Source organism: Podarcis muralis, chromosome 9 (assembly GCF_964188315.1).
Source record: "Podarcis muralis chromosome 9, rPodMur119.hap1.1, whole genome shotgun sequence".
NCBI lineage: Eukaryota > Metazoa > Chordata > Lepidosauria > Squamata > Lacertidae > Podarcis > Podarcis muralis.
Window position 1 is genome coordinate 7,418,257 of NC_135663.1, and position 22,560 is coordinate 7,440,816.

The 22,560-nt window shown below is 43.1% G+C and overlaps 1 protein-coding gene across 3 annotated transcripts in view; it reads left to right on the forward strand.

Moving 5' to 3' along the window:
* CTNNA2 (catenin alpha 2) overlaps positions 1-22,560 on the forward strand; it is a 547,409-nt gene that overhangs the window by 137,650 nt on the left and 387,199 nt on the right. For all 3 annotated transcript variants that reach the window (XM_028744068.2, XM_028744067.2, XM_028744069.2), the window contains exons 6-7: positions 2,780-3,046; positions 21,122-21,325. In XM_028744068.2, the coding sequence (XP_028599901.1) occupies positions 2,780-3,046; positions 21,122-21,325 (471 nt within the window). The remainder of the gene's footprint in view (positions 1-2,779; positions 3,047-21,121; positions 21,326-22,560) is intronic.

The window sequence follows — 22,560 nt, forward strand, 5'->3', positions numbered from 1 at the left end:
GCGGGGGGAGAAGCAAGCCTGCTTCTCCCCCCCCCCCCAGCCCCACAAGCTCGGGGGATAGGGGGATGGCGAAGCGCCGCCATCCCGCTATTCCCCGACCTGATCTGGAGGCTGGGGGTGGGAGGAGCAAGCCTGCTTCTCCCCCCCCCAGCCCCACAACCTCCAGATCAGGTCGGGAAATAGCGGGATGGCGGCGCTCCGCCATCCCGCTATTCCCCGACCTGATCTGGAGGCTGGGGGTGAGAGAAGCAAGCCTGCTTCTCCCCCCCACCAGCCCCACAACCTCCAGGCTTCAGGAGAGCCCCACCGCCAGCCCCACAAGCTCGGGGGACAGCGGGAGAGGCGCAGCGCGCCCTTCCCGCTGTCCCCCGACTTGGCTAGAAGGCTGGCGGGGGGAGAAGCCTGCTCCTCCCCGTTGCCAGCCCCGCAAACTCGGGGGACAGCGGGAGAGGCGCAGCGCGCCTTTCCCGCTGTCCCCCGACTTGTCTAGAAGGCTGGCGGGGGGAGAAGCCTGCTCCTCCCCGTCGCCAGCCCCGCAAACTCGGGAGACAGCGGCAGGGGCGCAGTGCGCCCTTCCCGCTGTCCCCCGACTTGGTTAGAAGGCTGGCCCAGCCCCGCAAACTCGGGGGACAGCGGGAGAGGCGCAGCGCGCCATCCCGCTGTCTCCCGACATGGTTTGGAGGCTGGCGGAAGGCTTCCTCCTCCCCCAGCCCCGCAAGCTCCCAGAGCGATGCCAAATAAATTTTTTTGCCTTTATTTCCCCCCCCCCCAAATCTAGGTGCGTCCTATGGACCGGTGCGTCCAATAGTCCGAAAAATACGGTAGGTCACTGGAAGGATGGTGGGATCACCAATCCTAAGGCACCTTTGGGGAAGTGCCATAGCTCAGTGGTAGAGAAGCTGTGGTGCATGCAAGAACTCCCCTGTTCAATCCTCAACATCTGCAGTTAGGACTATGGAGAGGCCCTTGCCTGAAACCCTGGAGTTCTACTGCCATTGTAGACAGTACTGAGCTAAATGGGCCACAGGTCTGATTCAGTAGAAGGCAGCATCCTTATATGCCATCACACACGAATCAAACACCCGTAAGTGGGGGGGATGCCTGTACTACTTCTGAGCCTGGGAATTATGAACTTCAGTCGCAACTTTAGTTAAAAATCCTGCTGTGACTGTGGCTATGCTTCTGTGCCTCCTCTCTTCACCTTCTATTTGGAATCATCTTAATCCTAATTTCTGGAAGAGGTCAGGGTACCAGTGACCCCCTATAGATAACCAAACTACCTTGAGATGAGTCATAACTTCCTGTGCAGTAGTAATGAGGATTTTATTATGCTTTACATGCAGATGTGTGATAAACCCCTAATTGGTTATCTTGTTATACTGGTTTTCAGCTGAAAATTTTCATCCGAAGCGGATTGACACCAGACTGAATGAATCAGGCTGCTACCAGGGGAGGGGGCGTGGAAATGTGTGTATTTTTTTAAATGCAATGCAGCACTTTGAATGTCCTCCTTTTAAGAACCCTAATCATGATGTGCTTCCTTCCCAAATGGGCCATGCAGTGCTTCAATGGGAACAGAGGGCTTGCACTTCTGAAAATTAGGCCAGAGGATTATATAAGTTTAACCCATATTTTCAAGGCTTGGGTACAGAAAATCTTTTTTCTTTTCTTTTTGTACAAAAGGCACTATGTAGGAGGGAGGCAAGACAACTAAAGATACTTTCTTTTAATGAGAGCTGCAATGCCTTGTGTGAACCAAAACATTGTTAATCTTGGGGTGGTTTAAAAAGATGACTCTTTGGCTCATTCTTCCCATTAATGAAGGCAAAAAAGAGAGTGGTTCAAAAGTAATAATATAATATGATCTGCAGTTATAGTCCCATTGTTCCTAAAGAGCCTCTGGGTATAAAAATAAGTAGCCTATCTAGTCAATTTTGCTTGTCATGTAGCCCAAGATTTTAGATGTGCACGCAATTAATTCTGAAGCCTTGCTTCAACCTCCACATCACTCACCTTTTCGATTCCACCAAAAGTCTATTATATTTTTCATAGAGCACACACTTGGGACACATTTATCCAAATCATAGCCCTGGTTCATATGTTCAAAAGTCCCTAATGATGACCTGTTGGAGCTTGCAGGACAGGAATTGTGTGGAGACCTTGTATTTACCCCCCCCCCCTCTTTTGCTGCTGCCACCTGCATGATCAAGACTGTCCTTTTTTGAGTAGCTGCAATTGCGTGGACCTTGTCAGCAGTCCTGTTATGGAGGTGTTGGCTCATACAGTTGATGCAGCTACAGTTCCTGTTAGGATGTAAGACTGCCAGGAGCCCCTCATATGTCCATGGAAGATGGTTTTAGGGCTCTTGAAGAAAAGAAATGAGGTGCTATATTCTGGGTTCTGAATTAATTTGGTTTCCCCCTTGAAGACCCATAGATGTATTTTTCCCCTATGAAGGTGCCATTCCCCTTATCCATATCTCTTGACTATCAAGCAGCAGAGAGCCAGTTTGGGCAAACAGTTTGACTTGGACAACTGGGGTTCATAACAGCTATTCACCCATTTTGCTGAGTGATCATGGGTAAATCACAGTCTCTCAGCCAAGCACATCTCATGGGATAGTTGCAAAAATAAAATGAGAGCATCACCAATGTCTGCTCCCTGAGCTCCTTGGAGAAAGCAGAGGGTCCAAACCAGACTTTTAACATTTCCTCCAAGCCATTGGTTAGGAGGGGGAAATCCCATGCTTATATATGTATGTCTGTATATTTTGCAACAGGAACTCAAGGATCCCCACTGTCGGGATGAAATGGCTGCTGCTCGTGGTGCCCTGAAGAAGAATGCCACCATGCTGTATACTGCTTCTCAAGCTTTCCTCCGTCACCCTGACGTAGCAGCAACCAGAGCTAACCGGGATTACGTCTTTAAGCAAGTCCAAGAAGCTATTGCTGGCATCTCAAATGCTGCTCAGGCCACCTCACCAACTGATGAAAACAAGGGGCACACTGGCATTGGGGAACTCGCTGCAGCGCTGAATGAGTTTGATGTAAGTGTGTGTGTTTTCCCCCCAGCTTGCATGAAAAGAAAGAGGGGGTGCTTACTTTCACATGATCACAATGATTTCCGGGTGTCTAGGAATGAAGGTTAAAGTTGGAATTAATACTACACAGTGAAAAACAGTATGCAGGGCTGGCCTCAAACATTCTGCGTCTTATGGCGCAGAATAAGAAGATGTCTTCTCTTCTTTCCATATACATATACCTAACCAACTGGACCAGCGGTTGAATCTTCCTTTAGTACTGGTGATGGCACTGCATCTTTATCACATCTGTAGGGACGCGGGTGGCGCTGTGGGTTAAACCACAGAGCCTAGGACTTGCTGATCAGAAGGTTGGTGGTTCTAATCCCCGCGATGGGGTGAGTTCCCATTGCTCGGTCCTTGCTCCTGCCAACCTAGCAGTTTGAAAGCACGTCAAAGTGCAAGTAGATAAATAGGTAGCCCTCTGGCGGGAAGGTAAACGGTGTTTCCGTGCGCTGCTCTGGTTTGCCAGAAGCGGCTTAGTCATGCTGGCCACATGACACATGTACGCCAGCTCCCTCGGCCAATAAAGCGAGATGAGCACTGCAACCCCAGAGTCGGTCACAACTGGACCTAATGGTCAGGGGTCCCTTTACCTTTACCTTTAAGTGTAGCACATTAGCTGAGGAGGGGCGGAACGGACCACTTGGTATATACAGCTGTATCCTCGAGTAACTTGCTGCCACTTCCTGCCTCCAGCATCTACCACCCGAGGCAGGTTCCTAATATTAGTTCTGGCCCTGATACAATGCACTAAACTATTGGGATCATGTTATCTGAAAGATCTCCTACAAGCCTACCTGGCACCAAGATTTTCCTTGTAGGCACACACCTTTACAATTAATTCAGTTTCTGTGCATGAGAGATACAGTTTTTCCTTTAGTGGTCCCCAGATTGTGGAACTCCCTCCCCATGGAAGTGCAGACGGTTTTAAAAACGTATTTAGTTTGTCCTGCTTTTTTGTTAATTTAGGCCTTACTGTATGATTTTAATTTGTAGAGGTGTTTTAGTGTGTATTACTTTTTAATCTGCCAGGATTTATTTTCATTACAATTAAATTTGTAATTACGTAAATAAATTGTTAGGTTTTGGTTTGGTTTTGTATTGCATTGCATTGCAATGAATTGTGTCTTTTACTTTTACTTATGTTGCCTCTTGTGGGCTGCTATTCTCAAAAAGGTAGCCTATAAATTAGTGTATAGCTAGATAAGTAGCATGAAACTCTTTCTGGCTTTTCCTGCCAGTGTATCATAAGCCTTGACCAATTGAGGGTTCCATTGAGGGTTCCTGCAGCAAATGTGTGAGGAATTTACTTGGCATCAATGATGGCTTTACATAAAATATTTAGAAACCAACACCAGAGCAGGTAGAGGCTGTAACACACGATCCTATAGTCTTGTATGTTTAGGCTAGTATACACGTTATACAAAATGCCTACAGCGATGAGAGAAATTTCCCAAATATATGCTACTTTAGTCTGATCATGTTCTGGAACTGGCAGAAAATTCCCTCCCTCCCGATTTCCCACATGGTAATATGCACTGCACATTTTAAGCTCAGTAAAATCACCTGATGCTTGGCAGCTTCAAGATAATGCTAGTCAATGCCATCCAGAAAGGACTGCACTGAACACCAGCAGGGGACATTGTGTTGCATCATAATAAACACAATAACAAATAGGATGGAGGACACTATGCAGAGCTTCCAGCAGATACTCTACATAGCTGTGCTTTACTTGCATCCTTTTAACTACAGGTAATTTTTTCATACTTTTTGATGGGCTTTAGAAATGTCATTTTATCTCTCTAGTATAATTTGTAAATTGTTTAAAAAGGGGAAGTGATTGTGCATTATTAATATCACAGTATTCCCAATTTATGTATGAGTGACTTGCTTCCTTTGGACTTTTTTGTTCTTCAGGTGCATGAGATATTTCGTGAGCTTACTATGTATGGCCTTCAAAAATAAGCTTTGTATTTCCCTTGAAACATAAACATCATCCTTTTATAGCTTCATCTGCTGCCTACATTTCTAAAATTGCTCTTGGTTCTTGCATGTATGTGTTAAAGCTATCAAACAGACCTGTATAATGTGAACTTTGCATTACAAAGATTTCAGATGAAGGTCAAAATAAATCTTCTAGAATAAAGTAAGGAGAACAACTTTCTCTTTAAATAAGACAGGACTGATGACAGGGAAAATATTAGAAAGCAGCAGGCCATCCTGGAAAGTAGGCTTTTAAAGAACTGAATCATCAATTACACTTTACAAAATGAGGTCTGGCAAGTATTTTAACTTTGGTTGTTTGCATCTCAGAAACCCCCAAACTGCTATCTGGATATTTCTGCAGAGTAATTGTTGTTTTGTGTAGCAGCCAGAAATGTAATTTATTGGTCTGGAAGGATCATTTGTGCAGATACCAAAATTTAGAAATCCATTACGTGAAACTTTGTATTTTCAATCTTTTTTAAAAACTTATATACCTCTTTCCTTTTATCCTGCATTTAGTATTTAACATATCACTACTTAAAGTGTACCTTAAAAGTGGAGATTAGATTATGGCAGTTACTGTACTTCTTCTAGAGTTACTAGAATACATCTGCTAGCTACTTTATTCTAGGACACCAAAATGTAGAAGATGCATTTAATGATTTGAGTATATAGGTACTAGGGAACAAGTTCCATGCTACCTAAAAAAAGAAACACTTTTAATGAGATACAGTGGGTTTAGCAGCTAGCCAATTTATTTTTATTTCACATAATTTGCATACTGCTTCAGTGTAAACCTCTAAGCAGTTTACAGATAATATAAAATATACCTTGCAATTGTCAAAAGAAGTTTTTTTAAAAGGGCAAAGTTAAAAATCACTTTTAAAAAATCAGAATATAAATAAAACCAGCAGTTCTCTCAAGCCATTAGAACAATCCAACTCCCCTTCTCTTAAAATTATGACTTTGATTGCACTTGGAAACAAAGTGAGTTTTGACACATGTGTGCTGTTTTGCACCTGTGCTTTTTAGTATTCCTCCGACTAGGTGGCTGGTTTTGGCACAAGCTCAAAAGCTGATTACTTTAAATCCCTTATTTGGTCTCAGTGGAACCGTCCTAATTACTGTAATTGATTGAGTAGTTTGTGAGTTAGACAAGAAGCAGAAAGCAAGGATCACACATCTCCACTTGCTCTCCCCAGCTGGGCCAGGAGATGGTGAAATGGATGCATCCCATCATGCATGAAACGCTTTGTCAATCACTTAAGGTCAGGTCAAGGAAATTCAGAAGCACACTCTGCATGCTCCGTTATTCTTTTCTTCCTTGAAGCACAGTTGTTGTTGTTGTTGTTGTTTAGTCATTTAGTCGTGTCCAACTCTTCATGACCCCATGGACCAGAGCACGCCAGGCACTCCTGTCTTCCACTGCCTCCCGCAGTTTGGTCAAACTCATGCTGGTAGCTTCGAGAATGCTGTCCCACCATCTCGTCCTCTGTCGTCCCCTTCTCCTTGTGCCCTCAATCTTTCCCAACATCAGGGTCTTTTCCAGGGAGTCTTCTCTTCTCATGAGGTGGCCAAAGTATTGGAGCCTCAGCTTCAGGATCTGTCCTTCCAGGATTTCCTTAAGAATGGATAGGTTTGATCTTCTTGCAGTCCATGGGACTCTCAAAAGTTTCCTCCAGCACCATAATTCAAAAGCATCAATTCTTCAGCGATCAGCCTTCTTTATGGTCCAGGTCTCACTTCCATACATCACTCCTGGGAAAGCCATAGCTTTAACTATACGGGCCTTTAAGCACAGTGCCAACTTGCAAACACTGCTTTGGGCAGATATTGGTTTCATGCAGGAGCTGAGATCAGGAGTCCCTGAGTGGACCTGATTTGAGTGGGCCTTGCACTCAGTGCTTAACTTGAATTTAGTGCCAACCTGCAATCTGTTTTCAGCAGTGATGAGGTCCACTCAGGGGTTCCTGAGTCGAAGCAGTCCTAGCAGGGCTTGCATTTCGCACCAAATTTTAAAGGGAGCCAAATACAAGCTCTGCTTGCCAATGAATAATTAGGAACATACTTTAAATATTCCAGTTCTCTTGCAGCTGCACCTTTATCTGCCCCATACCTGATATCATAGGTGTCTTTGGGGGGAACTGTCTCACAGGCCAAATTTTGACAGCTTGTGAACCTTATGGGCTGGAGGTACTCTGTACATGCTGTGAGGCAGGGGTGAGTTAAGCTGTGATCATCCAAAGGTTGCTGTGACTACAAGTCCTATCATCCCTGACCATTGGCCAAGTTGTTCAGGGCTGATGGGAGATGGAGTTCAACAGCATATGAAGAGGCACAGGTTCTCCAACCCTACAGAAAGGCCAACAACTCTGATTGCCTTTTAGTCACTTCCAGGAGGGTTGGGTTATCATGTTTTCCCCCACTTCAGGGGCTACCAAGACCTGTTTGTTTTTAAATTGTGAACAGTCCATTTCCAGACAAGCTGGTCATATGTAAGAACCTCGGAAAGTTAAGGGGAACATTAAGAATTTGGTGCCTGAGTTTGCTTCCCTTCTTTCCTCTACCCTCACCCCATATTTCATTTTCTGTCATGTATTTTTAGATTGCAAGCCTGAGGGTAGGAACTGACTTGGTTTTTATTGATTCATAAGCCGCTGTGGGAGTTTTCCTGCTCAAGAGTAGGGTGTAAATGCCTTTAATGACTGAGTGAATAAAGTTGCAGTGCAAATTACAGAAGATAATAGAATATCCTGACTCTTGAAACTAGGAGAGTGAAGTATACCTAAAGGGTATGCACATTGATCATGTAAATGTAACCTTTACATAATGTAAATGTAACCTTTTTTTTTTTTTTTTTTTTGTTCTGTGGGAGAAGGAAAAAAATCAAGTGGCATTTCAAGAATGCACATTCACAAAAACAAAACCATGAATGCTTGAAACAAAGCAAGCTGATCATTTTTGATCAATTGATGGTGCCTCTCGTAACAGGCACTGCAGGAAGCTTTCTGTTCACTAGTGAACCACATAAACGTCCTCTTCCTTAACCTCATAAAACTCCTCTTTTATATATCTTTGTAAACTTAATCCAGAATCCCGATTCTAACAGGAGACCAGCCAGATGCCTGCAGGAAATCAGCCAAACTGCCTTTGGTCCTGGGTGGCGCTGTGGGTTAAACCACAGAGCCTAGGGCTTGCCAAACAGAAGGACGGCAGTTCGAATCCCCACGATGGAGTGAGCTCCCATTGCTCGGTCCCTACTCCTGCCAACCTAGCAGTTCGAAAGCACGTCAAAGTGCAAGTAGATAAATAGGTACCACTCTGGTGAGAAGGTAAACAACATTTCCATGCACTGCTCCGGTTCGCCAGAAGCAGCTTAGTCATGCTGGCCACATGACCCGGAAGTTGTACGCCGGCTCCCTCGGCCAGTAAAGCAAGATGAGTGCCCCAACCCCAGAGTTGGCCCCCGACTGGACCTAATGGTCAGGGATACCTTTACCTTTACCTTTACCCTGGCATTCAGAGATCAACTATCAACTACCTCTAAAGCTTATTTAGTTTGACAGGACGTAGAAAGGAGACTATTGCAATATGAACTCTTAGCATCATGATTAAAATAGGTCAGCTGGATGGCAACTCTGAGCATGGAGGTGTCACATGGACGGCTGGATATCAAATGACTTCTGGCATAACTGATAAACAGATCTATTGTGTTTGCATTTTAAAATGCAAACTGAGGCATGAAAGTTAAAATGGTAAACACAGGGAAAAGTCTAGTAAAGAAGCATCAACAACGGAAAATCATGGGAACCTCTTTGCTAATGCGATTCTAGAATTACTCAGTAACAGAGGAAGCAACAGAATAAAAGCAACTGTTTTCAACAATGCTGTGTTGACAGTGCCAATGGCAAAGAAATGGATACAGGAACAAAGAGCGGGCGTAAGCCTGCAGAAAAAGAACCCTTTTTGTTGCGTCCTTTTGCAAAGTACACTCATGCCATATACTTTGGACATGAAAAATACCCCCTGTGTGTAAATTGATGCACAAATGCACTATAACTGCCACTATAATTACAGAAGCAGCAGCAGCAGCAGCAGCAGCAGGAAAACTGTCAGTCAATCATTCTTGGAAAATACAGCTGGAAACAGGAGAGAACTCCTCAATAATTTAGGCCTCTTTGTGACCTGTGCTCACATTGACTTTCCTCCTCTTTTTTTTTAACCTTTTGTATCACCCCCACCCAATATCAGCCTGACTGAACTGCTGTGCTTCTGTCGTTAGAGGGTGAAGGCAAAGATATTGATAAATACAGTCAATGAAGGGTCAGCAAAGTCAAAATGCTTAAGCATTTTGCTTCCAGCTCCTTTTATTGTCAAAATCCCCCCAGTCTTTTGCTAGGAGGGACTCAGTTCTCCATAGCATGTTTTGTGTGTGTGTGTGTGTGTGTGTGTGTGTGCACAAGCACACACACAGGGAGGGGAGGGGAGGGGAGGGGAGGGGAGATGCAGACAGAAATGGGGTAAATAGGCCTTTGCCCCTCTATTCCTCCAGTGAAATTCTCAACTTTCTTTAAAAACAAAACAAAACAAAAATCTGATAATACCTACTATGTTTAATTTATAGCTTGTGTGTGTGTGTGTGTGTGTGTGTGTGTGTGTGTGTGTGTGTAACACTCCTTGCTGTGTCTCTTTCACTGATTTAGCAATGAGAATTCGCTACCTGTTGTATTTTTTTTGTTGTGTGATAGAGACATCTAGTGGGCATTGCATGGAACATTTCCCCCCCAAGTTAAAAGTTAAAATTCATGAAATGCTCCATGCAGTAAGTTTATTGTGGTAATTGTACTTCACATTTGAAGACGAATGCTTTCATGTATAGTTCATGATATGGCCAAGCTTTGTCTAAGGAATCAGTCCTTTTCTGGCAAATGACTCAGGTCATTCACTCAATAGGTTTAGTTAACATTCTGGCTAACTCCTTTAAAGCAAGACAGTAATAACTGAATATAAACAATATTCAGGATACAGAGGAATGGAAAGAATTCACAGCCCTATTACTGTGGTAGAACTTTGAAACAGAGATAGGGGTGGTGGTGTGTTATAATTATTATTTTCCTGGATTCATTTCCAGCCAGATCTTTCTCTGGAGGCGGAATAACCATTTTGGTTGCCTTTTTTTTTTGCACTACAGTTCCCAGCAGACCCAGCCTGTGTTGGCAGCGGTCAGGGCTGTTTGGAGTTGTAGTCCACAACTTATGGAGGGCATCCAAATGGATACCCCCAATCTAGTGATTCTTGCCGAACCCGGATGTGTAAGTTGCCCCAGTTGCTGCTGTGGCATTGCTGGGACTCTCAAATGCTGCCGCCTCTCCCACCCTCAGTTTTTGCAACTTACAGCAGAAAGCTCTAGAAACCCTATGGCAGGAGCAGAGAGGTCTTGGATACATTTGCATTCCAGTAATCAATCTTGCCACCCACCCAGCTTTTTAAACTGTGGAACCCACTCCCCCAGGAGGCAGTGATGATCACTAACTTGTGCGCCTTTAAAAGAGGACTGGACAAATTCATGGAGGGAAAGTCTATCAATGTATCAGGATTACAGATGTCCCTCTTACACCAAGAACACAGCAAGCTGGCGGTTTGATTGCGCTTAGAGTTATTAGTATTTACACAGTAGTTTCGGTCCGAGCTCATAGCTCAATCATCTGCCGAGGACGACGTTGAGCTCACTAAAGGGCGGGTCCTCCGCCAACAGGATATCCTCCATCAGCTGCCCCTCCTCCTGTTGGACTTACGCCAAGCATAGACCCTTCTCCTTCGTCAAGTCCGTGGGGACTCGGAGGCAGTTCGCCCATCCCCCTCTGGAGCCGTCTCTAAAGGCTGCAGTTCCTCTGAACCTGCCTCTGTCTGACCCACACTATCTTGGGAATTTACAGCCGGCACTCCAGGACAGGAGGGGCTTGCATCACTCTCAATATGGAAAGGAAGGAAGCCTCTGTTTTTCCCCAGCCTGCCACCCCTCCTCTTCAGAGTCCTCGCTGTCGCTCTGGGAAGCGACGTTCCTGACACAATAGCTACTAGCCACAATGACTATGCACCACCTCTGTTTCAGAGGCATTGTGCCTCTGAATGGCAATTTCTGGGAATTGCAGGTGGGCACAGGGCTCTTATGCACACGTCCTGCTTGCCAATTTCCCATGGACACCTGGTTGGCCACAGTGAGAAGGTGTTGCTGTACTAGATGTTCCATTGGACTGATCCAGCCTGCTGTCCTTGTGTTTTTGGGTTGTTCAATCCCTCCCCCCCCCCCCAGTTTCTGGGTTTTTTTGTGTTTTTAAATGGTCATTGATCTGAGATATATGGAAAGGGTACAGAGCCATCAGTGAGCCTTGTTTTACCACTTTCTGACAGCTTCCTAATCTACACTAGCTTTTTGTGACAGCTGAATTAAAAAAACAAATTGTTATTCTTGGATCTCAGTGTTGCGACTCCAGTCATTATAGCGCCTTTCATTATCACAGAGAAATTGTCATCTTTGGAAATATTATGATCAGGAAAAGACTTCATCAACCAGTATATTACCTGCAGATCTGTCAGTGTTACAGCATGCAGCTACCCAAGATGGTATGTTGGGGGAAAATGGAACAAAACTATAGATATTTATACCAGCTTCAAGAACTACAATTGCCTATTACCAAACAAACAGTGTGTTGTCAGACTTGTCAATGTGAGGTGATTTAAAGGTCCATTTCTTCTACATTTTTAAGGAACACTGCCTATTTCAAAATTTAACACCTGCAAATTAATGCCAAGGACGCTGCATTTAAGTAAAAATGATTTAATTTCATGTTTACATGTCTTTTTCTATTGCTCATTCACTTAGGCATTTTTTGACTGACTGCATCTGCCCATGGATGCAGCATTTCATGAAATCCTAAGTGCTGAGGCCAATTCAGCTTTTGGATCAATATTTTTTCCCCTACAGGCCTTGCTTACTACATTCCGTCTGTGCACATTCTATAAAGAATATTGTAATCTACTCTGCCTTGTTATTGTTGTTATTTCAATTTATTAGTCCCTTTCAAAGCAACTTAGAGAGCTTTAAAAACCTAAAGTAAACCTTAGAACAACAAGAAGAAAAATGTAAGTACATTACAATGAAAACCATACCCCAAATACCCAGAGAACAGACCCCGTAAAACAGCATGGGTTAAAACAAACAACACCCTGCTGGCAGCAAAACATTTCAGTAAAGTTAGCTATGGACCAAAGTTAATCAAGGCATGGCCTGTTGAATGCTTTTGGTAATTAAAATAAAACTGGAAAGCCAAGGGAGCTGAAATTGCAAGGCTTTTCATACAGTTGCAATCAAAATTATTCAACGACCCCATTGCAAGTCAAGTTTATTATCTAAATTTATAGACTTTCAGCTGTTTGCAATGAACAAATCAAACAAAAACAATTGAAATAGCTCAATACAACAATGCTTCAAGTGGTCTCCCCAAATTCAGCTGAAATTGCAGCTTATACAGGCTTTTCCAGTCTTATTATTATTTAACCCTCTGAATAGAATCCTTCACAACAGCACAAATACAACAGGTGTTGTCTCAAGCCCACCATATGCAACTAATTAAGGGCTTCTTTAGTTGCACCAGGTGTGCTTGAGCTGGAACACATGAAATACCTGAACTGGCTTGGGGTTTGCTGAATGTCAAATTTGGCTGCATGTTAGAAACACAGTGTACGCTCGGGTTGCGAACGTAATCCATGTGGGATGCATGTTCGCAACCCACAGTGTTCGCACCCCGCGTCTGCACATGCTTGGGTTGCGATTTGGTGCTTCTGCGCATGCACAAAGCATGATTTGTAGTTTCTGTGCATGCACGACCGCAAAAACCCGGAAGTAACCTGTTCCGGTACTTCTGGATTTTGGCGGTCTGCAACCTGAAAAAACGCAAGCTGAAGCGGCTGTAACCCGAGGTATGACTGTATGGCTAAATCAAGAGAATGATCCAAGAAGGTAAAAGAAGAGATTACCATATCACCCTTCACAAACAAGGAGCAGGATACAAGAAAATAGTGAAGGCACTGAGTGTTCCCAGAGACACCGTTGGAAGCATAGTTTGCAAGTTCCAAGTGAAAGGAACAGCAGCTACACTACCTGAACAGGACAGAAAAAGCAAGCTATCTGCGGCAGCAACCAGATGGGGGAAACCCTTGAGTGACTGCAAAGGAGTTGCAGCAAGACTGGTGGCAGCAGGCACCGAGATTTCAGTGAGCACAGTAAAGCACACTAAACGCAGGTTTCCATGCCAGAACTCCAAGACCTTCACCACTACTGACTCACAAGCACAATAAAAGTCAGCTCCAGTATGCTCAAAATCATATAAATAAGCCACAGAAGTTTTGGGATTCTGTTCAGTGAAGCGATGAAACCAAATGGGAGCTTTTCGACCCCATGGATCAGCGCTATGTCTGAAGGAAGCAGAATGCAGCATACGTTGAAAAGAACACTCTGCCTACAGTGAAGCATGGTGGTGGCTCAATGATGCTCTGGGGCTGCTTTGCATTGTCTGCCACTGGAAACTTGCAGCGTGTGGAAGGCAGGAGAGATTCATTGAAGTATCGGGAAATCCTGGGAGGAAACGTCATGCCAAGGATACCTCCAATTCCACTAAGGCTTGGTTGCAGAAGTAGTCCTGGAAGGTTCTACAGTGGCTATCAAAGTCACCTGACTTGAACCTCATAGAAAATCTCTAGTGCTGTCTGGCTATACATCCCGTTTACAGAATGTCATAGCAGCAAAAGGCTGTTCTACTAAGTACTAAAGATGCCATTACTATTTGACATTCTCATGCTTCCACACAGACAGCATAACATTTGGAAGCTGCTTGTTTTGTGGATCAGTCTGAGAGTCACTATAGTGGTACCTTGGTTCTCAAACGCCTTGGTGTGCAAACAACTTGGAACCCAAACACTGCAAACCTGGAAGTCAGTGTTCCGGTTTGCAAACGTTTTTCGGAAGCCAAACATGCTCCATTTTGAGTGTTACGCTTCTGATTTGAGTGCCACAATTGCATTTTGAGTGTTATGCTGAGGTCTGTCTGTTTTTGCTATTTATTTTGCCTTTTTGTGGCTCTTTCTGTTTTATTTTTGTGACTGTGTGGAACCCAGTTCAGCTACCAATTGATTGATTGTGTGACTGCAGTACATTGTTTATTGCTTTCATTTGATGGATCAATGGTCTCGTTAGATAGTAAAATTCATGTTAAATTGCTTTTTTAGGGGTTGTTTTTAAAAGTCTTGAACGGATTAATCCATTTTGCATTACTTTCTATGGGAAAGTGTGTGTTGGTTTTGGAATGGACTTCCGGAACGCTTTGGTTTTGGAATGGACTTCCGGAATGGATTAAGTTTGAGAACCAAGGTACCACTGTATTCTTATATATTTATATTAAATACGTACACCACACTTCATTGCAAGATCAGTTCATAAAAATACAAAATACATAAGAAAAAGCAACAAATAACCCCTCTTCCGCAAATTGTGGATGCTGCATATTTAAGCAGGTTTCAGGTGACTCCTCTCCCTCCACATGTGTGTAATGTTTCCATACCCTATCTTCCTTTTAGATGCATGTGTGCCCATCTGGAAGCTGAGATGGGGAGCAGCTCATGGCTTACCGGCACAGTGGTTTTTCCTACTTTCTTCAGTTTAAGCTTGAATTTTGCTATAAGAAGCTGATGATCTGAGCCACAGTCAGCTCCAGGTCTTGTTTTTGCTGACTGTATAGAGCTTCTCCATCTTTGGCTGCAAAGAATATAATGAATCTGATTTCGATGCTGCCCATCTGGTGATGTCCATGTGTAGAGTCGTCTCCTGTGTTGTTGGAAAAGAGTGTTTGTGATGACCAGCTTGTTCTCTTGGCAGAACTCTATTAGCCTTTGCCCTGCTTCGTTTTGAACTCCAAGGCCAAACTTGCCAGTTGTTCCTTTTATCTCTTGACTCCCTACTTTAGCATTCCAATCCCCTATAATGAGAAAAACATCCTTCTTTGGTGTCATTTCTATAAGGTGTTGTAAGTCTTCATAGAATTGGTCAATTTCAGTTTCTTCAGCACCAGTGGTTGGTGCATAAACTTGGATTACTGTGATGCTAAAAGGTCTGCCTTGGATTCGTAGCGAGATCATTCTATCATTTTTGAGATTGCATCCCAGTACAGCTTTCGCCACTCTTTTGTTGACTATGAGGGCCACTCCATTTCTTTTACGGGATTCTTGCCCACAGTAGTAGATATGATGGTCATCCGAACTGAATTCGCCCATTCCCGTCCATTTTAGTTCACTGATGCCCAGGATGTCAATATTTATTCTTGCCATCTCATTTTTGACCACATCCAACTTACCAAGGTTCATGGTTCTTACATTCCAGGTTCCTATGCAATATTTTTCTTTACAGCATTGGACTTTCCTTTTGCTTCCAGGCATATCCGCAACTGAGCGTCCTTTCGGCTTTGGCCCAGCCGCTTCATCAGCTCTGAATCTACTTGTACTTGTCCTCCGCTCTTCCTCAGTAGCATGTAGGACGCCTTCTGACCTGAGGGGCTCATCTTCCAGCGTCATAACTTTTATATGCCTGTTGTCTTTGTCCATGGAGTTTTCTTGGCAGGGATACTGGAGTGGCTTGCCAGTTCCTGCTCCAGGTGGATCACGTTTGGTCAAAACTCTCCACTATGACCTGTCCATCTTGGGTGGCCCTGCACGGCATAGCTCATAGCTTCTCTGAGTTATTCAAGCCCCTTCGCCACGGCAAGGCAGTGATCCATGAAGGGGTCTTAAACCTTAGCATGCTGTAAATTTTATATCCATATTCCACAATCGTTCTTATGCTTCCATGTCTGTCTTATAACCAATCTATTGCCCAATGTATTACTGAAGATTTTACTTGCTCATCCTTTGTCTCCCATTCCAATAATATCCTATGCATTTTATACAGCACTTTAACATTACATTCCAACAGATCTCTCTCCAATTGTGATATTTGTTCCCCAAACCCTTGTATCCTATCTTTCTTAAATACTTCATTCAAATGATGATATTGTATCCATGTTGTTAGCTTTCCTGATAAATCCTTAAATTCTTTTAATTTATACTCTCCTCCCTCTTGTTTTAATAAATTTCTATAAGTTGTCCAACTTTTGATCATTCCCCCCCCCCCCCTTTACCACTATGGCTTCCAGCGGTGAGAGCCAAAGTGGTGTTTTGTCTCCAATAAATTTTTGTATTTATTCCATACTTTATGCAGGTTTTCCCCCCCTAATTATGGGATTTGTAAATCCTTTATGTACTTTCACTTTTTCATACCACAAATAGGCGTGCCAACCAAAAATATTATCATGACCTTCTAAATCTAAGATATGTGGATTATTCAATGTCATCCATCCTTCAACCAACAAAGACAAGATGCTTCATAATATATCTCATATCCGGCAGGGAGAAACCTCTTCTCTCTTTTGCATCTATCAATATTTGATATTTTATTCTCAGTTTATTCCTTGCCACCAGATATATTTAGCAATATATTTTTGCCATACATTGAAACAATCTGTCTTGCTGATCACCGAAATTGATTAAAACAAAAATAACATTCTTGGTCATACATTCATTTTTATAGTCGACATTCTACCTAACAGTGAAAGTTTTATTCTGTTCCAAATTTGCAAATTTCTTTTAATGGCTTCCCAAGTTTTTAAATAATTATCTTTATACAGATTTATATTATTTGCTGTTAGCCATACACCTAGATCAGTGGTAGTGAACCTATGGCATGCGTGCCAGAGGCAACACTCAGAGCCCTCTCTGTGGGCACGCGTGCTGTCGCCCCAGCACTGAGTGAAATGGCGATCCCAGCCCCTTCACTATCTTGAAAGGGAGCTGGAGGAGGCTGCTAGAGGAGCGCTTGCGACCATGCACACTGCAAGTGTGTGTGTGTGTGTGTGTAGGGGGGCATCGGCTGGAAGAGAAGCGGCCGTAGCCAAGCAGAAGCCCAACCTTCCCGCCCTCTTGGCAGCCTGACAAGGACGGGTAGTTGAGATTTTGCACCGCGCGTAACGTGAGGGGGTGTGAGAGGGTGACTCGGTATGTGTGCATGTAAGAGGGAGGAAGGGAGTGTGCGAGCCCATGTGTTCGAAGTGGAGGTATGGAGGAGGGTGCCAGAGTTCATAAGTCCCTTTCTTAAAATGATTGTGTTGTTGCCGCTGCTGCGTGCCTGCCTGACAGCCACTCTCTATGCGCGTGTGTGGTGGAGTGTATGTGAGGTCCAGGCCAGTGGGGCATTGGCACCCAAAAAAAGCTTATCAACTCAGGGCAATCCTCCCCGCATTATCTTAATTAGTAGTCCCCGCAAACAGGGAGTGTGTTATGCCCGAAAAAATATGATAAATTGCGGTGTTGGCACTTTGTGATAAGTGGGTTTTGCATTGCAGTTTGGGCACTCTGTCTCTAAAGGTTCGTCGCCACTGACCTAGATACTTGACCTTCCTTTGAATCTTTGTCCTGACTCCTGACACATCATGTAATTTATTTTTGCTCTGATTGTTCATTTTTTTTTTACCAAGAGTTTGGTTTTGTCTTTATTAATCTTAAAACCTGCTACACTCCCCCCCCTTATCTCTTATAATACTTTCAGAATTGACTCTACAGTGGTACCTTGGTTTGTGAACAGACTGGTTTGCATACGTTTTGGATTGCAAACACATCAAACCCGGAAGTGCGTGTCCTGGTTTGCAAACTTTTTTTGGATTATAACCCATTTTTTTGGATTACAAACAATTTTTTTGGAGGCCCCATTGGCGAAAGTGCACCTTGGGTTACAACCTGCTTTGGTTTATGAACGAACCTCCGGAATGGATTATGGTTGTAAACCAAGATACCACTGTATTGGTTCTTCTAGAGATATCACCATGTTGTCTGTGAATGCTTTTAGTTGATATTGTCTCTGTCTCATTCTTATACCTTAATTTCTTGGTTACATCTTATTATTTGTGCCAATACTTCTAAAACTAATATAAACAACAATCGGCAGTCTTGCCTTGTTCCTTTAGTTATTTTGCAATTCTCAATCAGGACATTATTTACTCTCAATTTGACTGACTGTTCAGTATATATTGCCCTGACTACTTTTATAAGTGTCTCCACTTTTACAAAAGTGTGTAAAATCATGTGTTGACCATCCCACTACAGACACATTTTCTGTTACTTTGTCATTGGCAGCTAGGAACCTCAGAACAATTAATCATAATCTGAATTACGTTGTCAAGCTTTGATTTATGACTTCAATGATTTTGATTAATTACAAATGTAAATGAACTGGAACACTTTACATTAGTCATTCACTAACTGATTGTCAGTAGCTATGAGAAGTTTAAGGCTGCCATTTTTATAACTTTTGAGTTACCAAAAGTAAGACCTTCATTTATTTATTCATTTATGTTTGTATCAAAACTCATTTTTCCTGTTAAAAATGTAAATATTGAAACAAGGCGCTTTTTTTGTAAAGTGTTAGAAATGATTCTCACATGGGTCAAACTTGAATTCTGGAGTTTCATTTATAGCTCATTTTATCAGAATCAATTCAAATTGTCAAACAGGGAAATACTTTTTATTGAAGTGTGTGTGCGAGAGAGACAGAAGGAGAAAGGGAGAGAGAGAGAATGAACGTGGTCAGCTCTAGTCAGAACTTCAGCTTAGCATGTCATGGAACAGAACTGCAAATAAAAAAACCATTTCCCCTCTATCCCTTTCATACTATATGATTTTGAACGACTGAATAGGGCTCATTGGGTGCAAAAAAAATTCCATGTGCATTTTTATTCTTCTAATTGACTAGGAGTTCTGGACGTGCACGAATTTCCCTTTTACGTTGCTTTCCAAATTCTGTGTAGGCAGTGCCAAGGCTCGTCCTTTGTTATCAGGGGAAGCCATTATGCAGTCTTATTAGTCCATCTCTTCGTAGCACAAAAGTTAAATATTTATATTAATGTAGGGGATTTTGCCAGCCTGTTCTGTTTCATGGCTTTCTTGGTATTCCTACTTGGTTTTATTTCCTTCTTTTTTTGAAGTGCCTTTCGTTTAATGTTTGTGCTCTGGCTGCAGAGAAGAAGGCAACTTTCTGCTTCTGCAGACAGATTTCTCTTATGCCAGTTCTCTTGCAGCCTGTTTTATTGAGCAGCTGGCAGTGTGGGTAAAGTGCCGCAAGACAGGAGGACAAAATGGCACTATTTTTTGCAGCTGCCATCTTGAACCATAAAGAGACTACCATGAGTTAGAAAACAACCCAAGGGTGACCTAAAGCCCCTTATCATTGGGATGAAGGATTCTTCAAAGGGGGGAAGGGATGTGCCACCTGGGATTCTGTCTTGCTGCCTGCACTGGAAATCAAATTGCAGGTGGCTGCAGAAAGCATTAGTGTGGCGATAAAATGTCCTTAACGTAGTAAGACCAGAAAATCAAGGAAATTGTATCCACCAAAATAAATATAGCTTTGAATTGGTGTAAAATGGATCACTTTGTGGCTTTACACTCCAAAAATGGAAGAACAAGTGTGATTAGGAGCTCACCGCTCAGGGTATAATCTATTTGTAAGAACCATTCAATTCAGTAATCTGCTTTTGTGAGCATTTTTTTTTTTTCTGGCTCAAAATCGTTCAGGTTAATCCAATCTCTGCTTTGCTAGATGGTTTGAATGGAAATTTTCAATTCACCTCCTTCTCCTTCTCCAGAATCTGAGTAATTGCTCCCTGCAGTTGCCTTACCTTTGTCTGCATGGGAGGTGCAAAGGTCATGGGGTTGGTACATTAGAGGAAATAAGGGTAGAAAGATCACGTGGGGCAGTGACTGCTTCATGTCACTTTATAGGTAAGGAAAACAGTCTAAGGATATGACGAGGGGTGGCATGAAATACTGGAGATATGAGAAGTGAATTATTTTTACAGTAGGGTTTTGAGATGCAAGAACAGAGGATAGAATTATAGAGTTGGAAGGAACCCCAAGGCTTATCTTGTTCAACCCTCTGCAACGCAGAGAAGTCAACTAAAACATCCATGACAGATGGCCATCCAACTTCTGCTTAAAAACCTCCAATGAAGGTTGCAGTAATCAGGAGATTACCAAAGCATGAACCAACCAACCTTCCTTCCTACCTTCCTTCTTTTTCTTGACACTGAACTGGGAGATCTGAGAGGAAAGGGTGGACATTTGCAATTTTGTGTAGACAAAAGTGATTTGTGACAGATTGAATAAAGGGCAGAACATGAAAAGGACCTGAAGAACGAAGGCAAAGTTTTATATCTGATCAGTAGTGTGGGTGGGGATGTGAATGTAATGTTACCTGTTCCTGTCGCATAACTTAATAGTGGCATCATTTGCATGCAATATTGTCAGGAATCCTATGTCATAAACCTATTTTTGGTGCACAACTGCAGCCACAGGCAGCATCTCTACTGCTTTGTTCCCTGCTTCAAAGAAGCGGCAACAAGTCAGGATTTAGTATTTAACCATGGTTACCTTTTATGTGCAAACCCCAAAACGATGCCAAATGTGTTCCAAACAAGCCACAATATGAAGGCAACTTTAAACTATGTCATTATATTGTGGCTTATTTTGAAGCAATTAACCATTGTTTCCTGATTGGAATGTAACGGGAAACCCTGCCTTGTTTTGGTGTTTCAGCAAAGAGGAACAAAGCAGCCGCAAAGGGTCGGTATATATGTTTGACCTCCATATGCATATCGTGACTTAACAAATGCAGATGCAGCCAATGTTTGCTACATTTCAAAAAGGATGATTTAGGGGGGGAATACACTTCTAATCACTTGTTTTCCTTTGAAGGTTACATTTTTATGCTTTAAGCATTTGCAATGCTTTCCTTCACCAGATATATGTTGAACTTTAATTTTGGAATTTGAAACAATTATATACATTCTTTCAGGACCAGCTGTTTTGGCATGAGTTCCTCAAGTAATTGCTGGTGTGTGTTTTTTTTTTAATTTTCAGAACAAGATCATTTTAGACCCCATGACGTTCAGTGAAGCCCGATTTCGACCATCTCTTGAAGAGAGGTTGGAGAGCATTATCAGCGGTGCAGCGCTCATGGCAGACTCCTCCTGTACTCGTGATGACCGCCGGGAGAGAATTGTAGCTGAGTGCAATGCTGTACGACAAGCCCTCCAGGACTTGCTTAGTGAATACATGAATAATGTAAGTGACATTCTGCTTTTTGATTTCTTGTTCCTCTCTGATTGTTAAATGGCTCCATAGACATGGTTAAAGGTGTATATGCTGTGCTAGATCCTAAGAGTCCTGACCACTCGCAACCAAGGCAGTTTAAGTAACGGAAAGACTTCCACATTTTGAAGTCTTGCAAGTCCATCCTTCGAGGAATGATGTAAAAGCACAGAAGGTTCATTTGTGGTGGTTCGACGCTAAATAATGCTTGGATTACTGCAATATTAGAGGTTACCGCCAACACACTTCCGCTGCGCTACTCTGCATGTGTCGTGGCACTTCTTATTGTTTGTAGTAGAGTTTTCCCCAGAGGCAGAGGACAAGAACAGGAGTCATACTCAAATTCACAGCTTCTTTATTGCTTGAATGGTTGCACAAGCATTTCTGTTACTATTATATACAAACTATTTACATTCCTTCTTTATCTCTCCAGCACGGTATAATCTCAGTCCAGTAATTAACAATCTTGACACAGCAAAACTCACAGTATCAGCAGCACACCTTGTCTTACTTCCAACCTTGTTGTCAGTGTATGTGCTGATAGTGTGTGTGTGTGTGTGTGTGTGCGCGCGCGCTTTCCTCGTGCGGAAATTGCAGCTTGCAACTTCCTCCCTTTATTTGCACCTCCAGCTGACGCCAATCAAGCCTAGGGTCCCACTCCTACACACTAAAGAAAATTCTGGAACCCTCTTTAAAGCTTCCAGGAACTTTTATCTGTTTCTTAAATAATGTTTTCCTAACATGCAAATCATAGGGACGTGGGTGGCGCTGTGGGTTAAACCACAGAGCCTAGGACTTGCCGATCAGAAGGTCGGCGGTTCGAATCCCCGCGACGGGGTGAGCTCCCGTTGCTCGGTTCCTGCTCCTGCCAACCTAGCAGTTCGAAAGCACGTCAAAGTGCAAGTAGATAAATAGGTACCGCTCCGGCAGGAAGGTAAATGGCGTTTCCATGCGCTGCTCTGGTTCGCCAGAAGCGGCTTAGTCATGCTGGCCACATGAGGCGGAAGCTGTACGCCGGCTCCCTCGGCCAATAAAGCGAGATGAGCGCCGCAACCCCAGAGTCGGTCACGACTGGACCTAATGGTCAGGGGTCCCTTTACCCTTTACCTTTAACATGCAAATCATGTATAAAGCTCCGAGAACCTCAGAATTAGAGTCAGTTAAGAGCTTAAGAAGGATTTTCTTTTCTTTTAAAAAATAGCCTATGT